The 13,815-nt window shown below is 46.2% G+C and overlaps 2 protein-coding genes across 2 annotated transcripts; one reads left to right on the forward strand and one right to left on the reverse strand.

Moving 5' to 3' along the window:
• The first annotated feature begins 618 nt into the window (after positions 1-618).
• On the forward strand, positions 619-1,119 carry LOC119444871 (cuticle protein 64-like). Its single transcript, XM_037709213.1, has one exon. The coding sequence runs from the start codon at positions 619-621 to the stop codon at positions 1,117-1,119; it is 501 nt and encodes a 166-aa protein (XP_037565141.1).
• Positions 1,120-4,833: 3,714 nt separating this feature from the next.
• LOC119444872 (calphotin-like) lies at positions 4,834-6,627 on the reverse strand. Its single transcript, XM_037709214.1, has 2 exons — positions 6,619-6,627; positions 4,834-6,021 (listed from the first exon to the last, which is right to left on the reverse strand). Exons 1-2 carry the CDS (start codon positions 6,625-6,627, stop codon positions 4,834-4,836), a joined length of 1,197 nt encoding a protein of 398 aa, XP_037565142.1.
• Positions 6,628-13,815: the final 7,188 nt, after the last annotated feature.

A 13,815-nucleotide genomic window follows, 5' to 3' on the forward strand; every position in this document is an offset into this window, starting at 1 on the left:
CTGTCTCGCCCGCGAATTCTTACAAATCGCAGCACTCGGCTGGTATATAAAGGGCTATCCACCACTTCCATGGCACACGTTCATCATTTGACGGACTCTCCAATATCACACCAAATCAACCACCATGATCCCCGTAAGTTCAACCTCGTCCTTGTTTTGGTTCTGCCTTTTTCGTTCGTCGGTCAAATTAAGCGTCATACAGTAAAATGCTTAATGATATTCATCATTAGTATTTTGTTATGAAGGAGTCTATTTCAGTCTTTCAGCGCAATTAATTCTTCAATTGCAATTATAACTTTAGTAAGTCAGATGGAGTAATCATTTGACGCCTGCTGGAATGCCGTATTCGTCGAAATGTGAGAGGTATTTAGCAAGCCTCCTAAAATTGCATACGGGGATAGTTCATAGGATTGGTTAAAAAACATCCAGTGACCCTTGAACTTGTCGACTGAGAGGTGTGTGGAATTATCTCTAGTCGTGTTAACAAAAACGTTATCTTACTCTTACTGGTTTCTCTGAATCTTGGCGTCCTCAAGACACTTGAGGGCAGTCCCCTAGTCACTGCGCTAACATTCGATTTTTTTATTTTTGCCCTGTCAGCTCTTCCTCGTCATTGCTATGGTTGGCACGGCCTTCGCCGGACACGTTCCATCCCACTCGGTGCCGGTGGCAGCTGTGGCAACAACATACCATCACTCCGTCGTCGCGGCACCGACTTACGTGGCCGCCGCAGTACCCGCTGTGTCCACAACCGTCCACCATGCTCCAGCCGTGTCCAAGGCCACTCGAGTGACCAGCTACCAGACTACCCAGCCAGGAGTGCCACATACCGTGGCCAAGGTATCCACGTACATCCCCGCTGCCACGGCCGTTCATACTGTCCACGCTTCGGTACCCACTGCGGTGACCGGTGTTCTTCAACACGCTCCAGCCTACGCGTATGGCTACTATCCGGCACGGTACAGCTACAGCCACCGCTACAACTACCACCCACTGCCCTACGGCTACGTCCATGGCCTTAGCCCTTATGGTCTCAACTATGGCTACGGACTGGGCGCATTCGGCTACGCCACACCTGTCAAGAAATGTGAGAGCACTACGTTTTGCTCCTTTCCCTAAATAATCTAAAAGATATTTGTATCACGGCCTAAAAGTGTAATTTTCTCACGAGTTCTTTGTATAAACTTTGATTTATAAGGGCAGCAATGTTTGTAACCACGCGTTTTCTATGCTCCTATGGTTTGACGTAGCCTGCAAAGAATACGCGGTGGGATAAAGATTATAGATAGTGTGTAATATAGCCACTCGCAAAAAACTGTAAATAATATTTCCTATTAATAGTAAGAGAAAAACGAAGTATTATGCCTGGAGGTGACATTAAGGGAGCACAAGATTTTGGTTATAGAGAATGATGTCATTGTCGGCCTCTTCTTCACAGAAACGCCAAATCCAGCCCCTAGCGACAACGTCACCTTGCATGGAACGGCTGCGAAACCCGAGAAGTGACGGCTAAGGATACGGTGAAAGTTCCAGTGCAGTTAGTGGTTCTGTGTGAGTTTGTGGTAGAGATAAGTTCCTCAGAAAAATAAACAAGTTTCCCTCCAACATCTGCCTTTCGGATCAGCCGGCCTTGAGCATATATGACCTCCGACCTTGTAGACGACTATTCAGCACTTTCCCTCGGACGACCAACCACTGAAAGTTGTGTCGGAAATGCCAAATATTACTCAAGCAATGAAAAAAAAGAAGATATATAGCGTTTACTTATGTATACACAAGCGACGCTTTCATATGTGTACCCGCAACGTTTCTTTACACTCAGAAGGGGATCCTCCGCGTTAGGTATCAATTTCACTTCAGGCGTGAATGGCAGCATCTTCCGGAAGGTACCACAACCTTTTAAAAACCAGTAAATGTCGGTCATCACAAAAACATGAACAAGACTGACCGCATAATTGCTGGAGCTGAATCAGATAGCTCTGTAAAAACCCTGAAAAAGTCTGCGTGGTTGTCCATGAATACTTCGAACATGTAAAATATGTTATTGAAATAACATGCCCGAAAGGCCACGTCATCTGAGTTATTGATGGAACCTGTGCACAAGTAAAAAACATTTGGCACATGTTTGCAAGATTTTAGTAGGCACATATGAACAATAGCTCTGCCAAAGAGCCAATGCTTCGGTGCTCGTAAAAACGTACAAAAGGAACCGTCTGCGGGCACTTGAATCTTTACACACCTACTTATGCCGTGAAAATGTGAAAAAAAAAGAGGGCCGTTCGAAGCTTTGAAAAGGCTCCTCGCCTGTGGCTACAGCAGCCTCCCACTCTTGTAAACTTCTGTGATGCCTTAATAATATATAAATGGCCTTAAAATCGCTCAGTTTTAAGGCTGGCGCCACTGTGTGCACAAGTGTAACTTGGCTTCTTCGATACATGTATTTCACTGCGTCCACTTTTGGGCATCCTTGAGCTGTCACCCAAAAGCATTGGGGATATGAGCACTTCGAAACTGCCACTGACGTGTGTGTATGCCACATGTGTCGGGACAGGTGACAGAGAGAGAGAACACCTATTACTCCCAAGGAACTAAGGCCCCAGTCCACGCCTTCTGGTAGGCTCACGGGTAAAAAATATTTGTTGCCGAAAGCTTTCATAACAGTTGACACATTAAAGTGCCCGTGAACATTTCAAAGATAACTGTCGTCAGTCTTTACACACAATTTAAACACCACATGAGTGGCGCTGTATTTGTATTTCTGATATAAGCTCTTGGACAAGAGGGATAAGCTTTGCAAACGAAAATCTATAGCTGCTATATTGATGTCTAGAGGGAGCGCTGAGACGGCGGTGCATGAAGAGGTCAAATGGACACAAAGCTCGCTTGTCGTCATCTTAACACTCTATTCTCTAGTAATGAACTTTCAATATCCTTAACCATGTATTCTATTCACAATATATATATATATATATATATATATATATATATATATTACTAAGTGCGAACACTTGCCCAAACCTAATTGCACCATTATTAATTATGCCTTACAAAATAGCACCAGCCACAGCGCTTCCTTTTTATTATTATAACCGTTACTATTTTGATGTGACAAACCTAACTAAAAGGGTCAGAGACTGCCTGTAAAAAGGGCACAAAGTCAATATGACTGAAAGGACAGAAAGAACTATTTGCATTCCCTCACGAAACTTACGACCAAAAATTCATGCGATAATTACGCGGCAATTGATAATGTCCTTGTCGAAAGTTGCACAATTTGGGCAAACTGCCCAACTCTGAACTAAAGCGTAACTCGATTTCCAGGCCTATGGTCAGTCAGCTAAGCTGACGTGCAGGTATGTCTGTGTTCGTTCTTGGCAGCTGGCGATGGAAGTTTTCTACATTGTACTACATGTCAAATGGGTGACTTTCTTCATTCTACTGAGATGTATATAGACGATTATTGGCTCACATTCTCAACGACTTCAGTCAGACCACTGAATACATCTGTTTCTTAACTTTATACTAATCTTGACAAAAGTGATGATTCATTTCATAACGTAATATTTCAAAAATAGAGAAAATGATAACACTGCCAGCTGAAAGGAGTAGTTCTACCGCCACATTTGCTTGGGATTTCAGTGCATACTCGGCTTTTGAACCATCTTACTACTTGAATTTAAGGAATTGTCGTAAGGGCCTCGGGTCATCTCAAAATACACTGACGCAACAGTCGTTCTTAACAACTACAAAACAAATCCAGCCTATGGGCCACGATTCATGCTTGGGTGCCCAATTTTTGTTTTAGGCAAGCCGGTGGATACTGCTTGAAAACATCCAAACAATGCACAATGACGTGGTACATTTTCGACTACAGTAATGAGTATCGACATTAAAGGGCTTCGCTAATCCACCACAAACCATAGCCAACGTCCTATTCTCCCCTTCTTAGTTCCTACATAGTGGTTCTTGGCATTCGCAATACATAGTTTAATGTGAGCTACAAGGCCAATCATGGAGACGACAATACCTAAGTCCGCTCTTCAGGAAGCATTTCGAATTCATTTATTACATTGGCAGCACTTCTTGTCTACAAACTTGTCTTGAGAATGCCTCGACATTCAAGCAGCTCTTCCCGAAGACGATTGAAATGTAGCTTTTTGATGAAAATATCTGGACAGCAGGCTGTACCTGCGCAAAAAACACCAAATAAAAGTTAATGATAATTGTTTTCAGTCGTTCCATGCTATGCAACCAAAACATCAGTGACATTGTATTTGTATGTGGAATATAAATCTCTTACACCAAGAACATCAGGAATACAAAACAGGCGCTACCACTACTGTGTTTTTTTAGAATATTGATGAGCAATAGATCGTTGAGCTCGACCACCCAGGAAGGAAGATGGACACGAATTTCGCGGGTTGTCGTCACAGCACTCTATTTACTTTTATTCACCCACCAACCAGCCGAACTATCCACCGTACTGTAATCATGTTAGCGATTCCCTATGGTATAATGTTAGATAAAAGGTTTCCTAGACTACGACGAAGACGCTTATATAGCATTAACAAACACTAAACAACCAAATAGTACAAGGGGCGAAGAACGGCGCATTACCTTCTCTAGCCAAAGCCGGCATATGCGATTGTGTTTGCATGGTTGCATAGAGTATGTGTCCATGTAATTTTTACCGGTAAAGTAGAGGTAAGTCGAAGACTCTCATATTCATTTTCAGCTAAGGAACGTTCAATCGCAAATGTTAATTTAAGCGAGCACACACAGCCAGTAGCTATTTCTTTGACGCATACAGAAGAAAACACCCACCTCGCTTTTCTAGGTGTAACCAACATATCCGACGGTGTCCGGTCTCCGTCCATAGCTGACTCCATACGGGGTTGCACCATAGGTATAAGGGTAGGAAAGAGGTTGGGGCTCGACGCGGTGGCTGTAGCGGGGCAAGTAGGTGTAACCGGGCACGTGGACACCACCGGTCACCGTGGCGGGAACCGAGGTGTGAACAGTCTGGACGGCAGCGGGAGTGTAGCTGGACACCCTGGCCACGGCGTGTGGGACTCCCGGGCGAGCAGTTTCGAAGCTGGTCACACGCGAGGCTTCGGACACGGTCGGCGCCTGGTGCACGGCAGTAGACACCACGGGTGCCACGTAGGGAGTGGTTGCCACACCGGCATCGTAGCGGTGGCTGTAGCGTGGCAAGTAGGTGTAACCCGGAACATCAACGGCTCCAGTCACTGTGGCAGGAACCGAGGCGTGGACAGTCTGGATGGCAGCGGGAGTGTAGCTAGACACCCTGGCAACGGTGTGTGGGACTCCCGGGCGAGCAGTTTCGAAGCTGGTCACACGCGAGGCTTCGGACACGGTCGGCGCCTGGTGCACGGCAGTAGACGCCACGGGTGCCACGTAGGGAGCGGTTGCCACACCGGCATCGTAGCGGTGGCTGTAGCGTGGCAAGTAGGTGTAACCCGGAACATGAACGGCTCCAGTCACTGCGGCAGGAACCGAGGCGTGGACAGTCTGGATGGCAGCGGGAGTGTAGCTAGACACCCTGGCAACGGTGTGTGGGACTCCTGGGCGAGCAGTTTCGAAGCTGGTCACACGCGAGGCTTCGGACACGGTCGGCGCCTGGTGCACGGCAGTAGACGCCACGGGTGACACGTAGGGAGCGGTTGCCACACCGGCATCGTAGCGATGGCTGTAGCGTGGCAAGTAGGTGTAACCCGGTACATGGACAGCACCAGTCACGGTGGTAGGAATCGAGGTGTGGACCGTGTGGATGGCAGCGGGTGTGTAGCTAGACACTTTCGCCACGGTGTGTGGTACTCCCGGTCGAGCAGTCTCGAAGCTGGTCACACGCGATGCTTCTGACAAGGTCGGGGCGTGGTGTACAGCAGTAGACACAACGGGTGCCACGTAACGTGCGGCTGCCAGGCCGGCTACTGGCACGCCGATGGTAGCGACGCTGTCGCCAAAGGCCGCACTGGCCAGGGCAATGACGAGAAAGTACTGCAAAAATCAGTGAGAAGCTTGTTTACCTTCAGACAAAGCATCACGAGGGGAGCTTTCGTCCCAGAAACACTGATGTTGGACCCTCGTCATCAATGAACTACTCTGGCCCTGTCGAGTGATGCTCCTTATTTCAAGTGCTTTCAAGGGGTGGCAGGACTCGTATCGATGGCACGCTCAGAAATTGTAATTTTGTTACAAAACATTCCGCCATGTGAAACGAGCCATGGTAAACGTTTCTGGTCAGTAGCGCAATGACAATTATGCCCCTTCTAGATCGCACAATTTCGCATGCTGTGTGAATTGCTCTGGTGGAAATCAACGTCCCTTGAGACCACCCAAAGTCAACTAATATAAACAAGTAAACTAATTTCCGGCACTCATCGCAAGTAATTTTTACTCACTGCTGCTGGTCGTCTAGAAACAGCGGTAGAGGCTTGAGAGAATGCATTCGTAGGCTTCAAATATGAAGTTTTTGTATATATTTTATGGGCAAAATATCTTAATAGCGGTATCAGCCACAACTATTTAAATGGTTTCCTTTACTAAACATACCGTTGCTAGATGAAAAGAAGTAACCAATATCAAGCAACTTACGGCTTTCATGGTCTTCGATCCTTCGATGGTAGAAGCTCCTCCAACAGCGATCTCGTAGAGTGACCACCACGAATATCCTTTTATACAACTCAGCGGGACACTTAAAAAATGGAAAAGAAACTGCTGTACATAGGTACGGAGCTCCTGAGGGTAAGGGTGAGACCGTCATTTCGGAGTAAAAGAGCCTAAGATGATGTGATCGTCATGAGCAAAGCACGTGGTAGTGAAAGTGCAAAACAGATCCAGGTCAACTGTCATACTCAGTACGGCTTCTATTTTGCCAATAAACTTGAAACGTTGTACTTCATCAGAATTTAGAAAAGCTAAAGTTTTCCAACTGCATTTACGTCAGTGCGTCGTTTCAAATATATTGCACTTCGTGCTAGTTAGGCATCAAACTTAATGTCAAGGACGCATTTGAATTACAGATGATCCTATAACATTTAACGACAAACATACCGGAGCAGGCGTGTGGTAGCGGAACGCGCTTGAAGATAAGATTTACAGTCCAACCTTCACAGCTTTTAATTTGGGTGCGCAGATAGTGCCGGCCTCGTATTAGGGTGATGCAGCGAACGTGTTCCAGATGTCGCTGATCACCTGCGGGAATTTCTCGTCCGAAGTCGGCGTCAAATTGAACCTAAGTTTAGTGGCTGTCGGCAACATTTTCCCCTATGTTTAACGGCTTTTTCTTTTCTTTTTTACGTGCATGCCTGGAAAGTACGGTGTGTCGCGTTAGCTGTTGTTGTAGACTTGGTGAAATGGGAACCGCCATTTGCAATACGGGTTTAGGAGCCATTTTATGCGAAGAGGCCTAATGGTGAGCATGGTCTGATTCAATGACACCGCAGCACCGAAATATTGTAGGACGTGGACAAGTGGAGAGCAAAAATGAGAATCAGTCAGTTTCACGAAAATTTATTGCGCAGGCTATGCAATGGCACTCAACCGAAAATACCCAGCTCAACTGTACGGGTGGCCGCTACAAAATTGTATGTGAATCCCGCCCACACGCGAGCTTTGGTTTGCCAATGACGAGTGAGCCAGGTTTATCAATCATAATTTGCTTGCAGAAAATGGCAGCGGTTTCACTTGAGCCCAGATTTAAACTGGATTTGCTACGGCTATTCCTGGTGTACACAAATCACGAAGCTTTATGCTTTCTTTATGTGGCAGCATAGGCCTGCTTTTTCAGTGGACGCGCAAGTAATTCATGCCTTTTAGCAGTTATAAAGCTTGAGAAATACTCCAAGAATGTTTTGTAGAACGGTTGAATTTCCCTATTCCTTGGCTGCGTTGTCGGCTTCATATCGTTGTAACTAATTTATACATGTTGCTTTTACTTTACACGAAGTCTAAGTAAAGCTAACCACGGACTTCTGTGACTTTTTTATATCTGAAACGAGGTCGATATCAGACCATTTCTACAGTTTACACAAATTGGGAACATAGTGAACAACCTTGTATTTGTTACGGCGCAAAGCAGGAGCAGTAAACGGGGAGCACACTAGGATGCGTTTGCGGGCCGATTCCGTAAACACGGCGCGTTGGCATGCATATCAGTACTTATTCAACTCAAATGCCCTGAGAACAGCCAAATGTGTTGGATTGCAATGATAATATAAAACACAAGTTACGGGTCTCGTTGATATTGAGGCCGAACGAGATACGACGGCACCATCCGAAAGGTGGACCCAAGTTTCCTCTGAAAAACGCTTTCACATGAAGCACCGCACGACGATGTTTTACCATTTAAAAGGTAATCTAGAGTGTATCAAGTGTATATTTCATCACACGAGAACTCTAGAGTCGGTGACAACCTTAAAGTTATAAACAAGGTCCTCCCACAAAAACGCAGCGTACTGTTGTGTCTGACGGAAGGACAGCGCAACGGTGGAGCGAAGACAATACGGCTTTATTTGGCCATCAACTTATCAGCGACGGGCGAAGTGCCCGGTTCAATGTTACAGGAATGAAAGCGCGCCAGCTTGAATGCCGGTGCTTTTAAGCACAACCGAAGAGTGATAACGCTGCGCCGCCACCACAGCGCATGCCTAGCTGTGACGCCTTATCGCCTAGGCGCGCGACATATCACGTACCTAACCTTCATCTTTGAAACAGCCGGGCTAGCAGGAGTCCACTTACAATTATACGCCAATTAAATACAATCTATAAGGTTTATTTTGTTCCCTGACACTGAGCTGTATTGCACGTTTAAAACAGCAGATTTTTTTCCTGTACACATCTACCGTTTTGTCACTCCTGTCAGGATGAAGCACGAATGCCTAGGGCAAAGTTAATGGTTGATCCTTATATCACAGCTCTGCCAAAGATAACATTTTCGCATGAAACAACCAGCTTTTTTCCCCATTAGCCCAGCATGTACATTAGCAGAGCAAACTAGTTCAACGGCGAGCAGGCTCCAGCTAGCTCGGCTTACTTTCAGCGGTGAATGGCAGGTTCGCTGGAGTTTTGTGGTTGGAGCTTGTTTGTAATTGTAAGGTTGTCACGAAGTATTTCAGCACAAACTGAGAAATCTGCCTTTTCTTTGTCGCATATCGCGTTTCCGCACTTGAAACACCTGACTCTAATCATCCGCGAACGCATGCGCAAAGTGACCTTTCTCAACGCATCTGCCTTTTACCGCTAGCGCATAACGTTCTGCTTCTAATTCCATGCGAAAAAACCGTGAAGTAGGTAGCGTAATTCCTTCGATGTATAGCATGCTCTTGTAAATACTTCCCTAAAAGATCAGTGCCATTCCACTCTGTGAAGGTGAAGGAGCAGCGGAGCTGTATATATGGTGACAAAATATATTGATTTGAATAAAGACACATACTGCACGAATTTTCATTTTCTACCGTCTTTATTATTTTGTCACTAAGGTGACTATAGCTTTGTGGTCACTGTGGTAGACGGCCGTGGGTTCTGTAAAGACGCTGGAAAGGATCTTCGTGAACGTCAAGTCTGTGCAGGACCCATGACGTGTGGCAGGCCCACCGATGTTTGTACAACACTGAATGCCAAACCCTTTCCAAAAGAAACGCTAAGAACCACTTTTCGTCTGGCTGAGACAGACGACTTGTCGCGCCATCGTTCTTCGTGGGCATGCTCTTCTTCTCGGTTCACACAATACGTGGACCTACCCATCGCACGGCCGGAACGCAACTGAGACAACGTGCCTCTGCAGTGCGCGGCGTCACCAGCCAAAGAGATAGACCCATTGGCTATTTTAAGTTTTTAAATGCGAAGTATTTCTTGGCGAACATTTGCTACTTTGACAGTATCTATCTATCTATGTAGCCGCCTACGACTTTGTGCTCTCATGGTCGTTTCATTAACTTGGTATGTACGAAATTTGCACACTATGACAAGAGTATATGACGAACATAAATGATACATCATGACATGAATGGCATGACATGCTTGTCATGTAGGTCATGAAACCACCGCTACGTCTTGGTGCTCTCATGGTCGTTTCGTTAACTTGGTGGGTACCAAAATTGGTATATTATGACAGGAGTGTATGATGAGCATAAGTGATAGGTCATGATATAAATGTCATGACAAGCGTGTCATGTAGGTCATGACAATAACCCAGTGAAAAAAAATAATACTCAAAAACCACTCAAATGGCTTCTGACGGGGGTACTAAGTGAAGGAAACAGTAAAGGATGCTGGTAGAAGTTATAGTCATCACCATGACTCAGCAAAAATGAACGAGTCAGCGAAAAAAGATTAACACTCAAAAACCACTGGAATGGGCTCGGACATGGGCACTAAGTGAAAGAAACACTGAATGATGATGGAAGAAATTATAGTCATGAGCATGACTCAGCGAAAATGACAATGACTCAGCGAAAGCAGATTAACACTCAGAAGCCACTAGAATGGGTTCGGACGTGGGCACTAAGTGCAGGAAACACTAAAGGATATCGGTATATGTCATAGTCATGAGCATGACTCAGCAAAAACGACAGTGACTCAGCGAAAAAATATTAAGACTCAAATATCACTGGAATTGGTTCGAATGGGGTACTAGGTGAAGGAAAAGGCTAAGGTTGTTGGTCGAAGTCATAGTCATGACCGTGCGTGATCAAAAATGACAATCACTCAGCAAAAAAATATTAACACTCAAAAACCACTGAAATTGGTTCCGACGTCAGTACTAAGTGAAGGAACCGCTAAAGGATGGTGGTAGAAGTCATTGTCATGAACATGACTAAAAAAACATCAATGACTCAGCGAAAAAACATTAGCGCTTAAAAACCACTGAAATGGGTTCGGACGTCGGTGCTAAGTGAAGGAAACACGAAAGGATGGTGGTAGAAGTCGTAGTCATGACCCTGACTGAGAAAAAATGACAATGACTCAGCGCAAAAACATTAACACTCAAAAACACTGTAATGAGTTCGGACATCGGTACTAAGTGAAGGAAACACTTAAGGATGTTGGTAGAAGTCAGTCATGAGTATGACTAAGGCTTTCGCCCTAAGTGCTCTTTGGTGTAGCTAAAGGGACTCCTGAGGACTCAAGACATGAATATTATGACATGCGTGTCATGTAGGTTATGAAATAGCCGCCTACGTCTTGGTGCTCTCATGGTCATGTCGTTAACTTGGTAGGATCCCCGCACATTGCTTCGCATAAGATCGATTCCCACAGGGCGTGTGATCTGCCGGCTTTTTTTGCTTAGCGGAGCTAACTGGGGTAGAAGATGACGGTGACGAACGCGGGAGCAGTGGCGCGAGCGCGTTCGCGGCTGTGTAAGAAGGCGACGACGCTCAAGCCATTGCTGATGATGATAGTTTTTGGTCTATGCTCGCAGATATCCGCTGGAAAGTAGCGTATACTAGCTCCGCTGTAAAACTGACTTGCTGTAGTGTTCTAATTAGAGCAGGTATAAAACTCCTACAACGGTGCACTGCTGGCGAGGTTCGTAATTTTCGGAGCTTTTCGCCAGTTTTGTGCGGCGCTTACAGGTTTCTTCGTCTTTATCAAAACAAGCGCCTCGTACAAGGGCAGAACCGAGAGAAATTAGCTACTTTCTCTTTTTTACGTTTTACTTGTAGGTCCTGTGCCAGCTTTATCTTTCTACATGTGCACACGTGAAGCACTGCTTCAAATGTCTTGTATTTGGCTGTGCATGGCTTTTCTCATTTTAACAGCGAAGCTGTTTCAGTCAACCGTAATTTGTGGTGCGTGCCAAGAAATTGCCGCGCCGTAGCCATGTCAACCTAGAGGAGGAGGAGGAGACCGCGTGTATGCGAACGCGGTCTCCTACTCGTCAGCTACCTGCCTTCCCGACCCCGCATCTCTTGTCTCCGCGGCGGGATGAACCAGGAGAAAAAAGAAAAGATCACAGCATATCCACGGGGTGAATGATGATGAGTGGGCGAAGCTCCGGAGGGAATCATCGGATCTCGCTCGAATCATCGAATCATCGACGCTAGCACAAACGCTTTAGAAACGTGCAGTACTCTCTAGTAAGGGGGAGCGGCCACAGCGTCTTACGCAGCCATTTACACATGCCGGAACGTGCACCGCATTTGCCGACGCCATCACATGACTGCTGAGAGAGTATACCCCCCGTATTCATAAACGCTCCTCGACTTGAACTTGACTTGCCACCGCCTTGGGCAGCGCGTTCGAAACGCGTTGAAGGTAAGGCGGAGAGGCCACAGCGTCTTACACCAGCTTCTTACACGGGCCGTAACGCGCTAGCACAAACGCGTTAGAAACGCGCTAGAAACGCGGCCTTTCGTTAATGTTGGGTATTATTGTCATCGTGGTGCGTGTGTCCATGTGCGCTTCTGGCGTAGTTTTTTTTTTTTTTTTTTAAGTTTCGTGGCGTAGTGGTTAGCGCCGCGCATTCGGAAGCGAGGGGTCCCTGGTTCGATTCCGCGCTACGAACACAACTTTCGGAATTTTTTTTTCATAAAAGTAGACGTGGCTACCTACTACGACGACGACGACTACTACTACTACATACTACAGAGGAGGGACAGACCCACACCCTAAGGAGCTTCGCCCCTAAAAAAAAAAGGCGAACGCTTGCACTAGGCCGCGCAAAGCTCAAGACAGCGAAGCTGGCCGATTGATATCGAGCGGCTAGCCCCAACGCGTTCGGTGTCTGCAAGCGACAGCGTTCTTGGCACTGTACCATACTTGGTTAGCCTGCGTGCGGTTTGTAGGCATGCCAGGAGCGCTGTAGCTCGTAGGCGCCGACGCGTCGAACGCTAGTCACGCGAAATGTCGCGAAAGGGAAGGTACCTCCGAAAATGATCGCTAGAGAATACCTTCCTGTATGCGTAACGAAGTTAAACCAAGTTAATTCCTAGCAGTAGCAGCCAGTGTGTTTCGCTGTGCCTAATCTTTGCCGACCGAATGCAAACTTGCCCGTTTTTTGTTGATGGTTTGTGGTTAATTGTTTCGGCCGTTTACAGTGTTTGTACTGCAAATGGCTGTTGAAGAATTTTCGAGTGTTCCGGCGAGATAGATTGTATGCGGAAATGTGATAAAGCTCTGTGCACGTATAATAGCATGGTTGATTGCAATAAAGCTTAAGTACTAAGTCAGCGCTCAACCCATATACTTTGCGTTCATTGATCCTATCGTTTTTGCGCTGCGTGCTCACCAATTAGCTATGAAACAACTTGAACAATTCAATGTCACACCACCGAGCATCTGAGAAATCAGATATAAAACCAAAGCCTTTAACGCCTCCAAAGTTTCTCGGGCATCCACGTTATCAGAGCCGATCACCAAGGGTACATCTAGAAGTCGTGAAAGATTTATGCAACAGCTATATCGAGTTCATGCGTTTGGGAGCGTCAATGTGAGGCGTTCTTGCGGCGTGTGGATAGCTTTTGGACATTCTGCAGAAAGGCATAGCGTTCGAGGTTGATTTCTGCTAATGTGAAGAAGCCGTCGTTTCGTGAGCGTTGTGGACTACTCTTGTGAGCGTTTCAATCGTCTCTGTGTGTGATCTTCAGTGACCGAACTATAGCCGAGAGGGAGCACTGCTCAAGCGTTACATGGCTGCGTCTATTAGCGTTATCACGTGTTCGAAACCTTGTGCGCCTCAATGAATGTGCCAGTCAATATAAAGTGCAGGCTGCCATGAGCGAAGGAGAGCGTGTACTCGCATTCGACTCTGGCAAATCTAGAGAACTGTCCATAAACCACACCACCACA

This window comes from Dermacentor silvarum, chromosome 3 (genome assembly GCF_013339745.2).
Source record: "Dermacentor silvarum isolate Dsil-2018 chromosome 3, BIME_Dsil_1.4, whole genome shotgun sequence".
Classification (NCBI taxonomy): Eukaryota; Metazoa; Arthropoda; class Arachnida; order Ixodida; family Ixodidae; genus Dermacentor; species Dermacentor silvarum.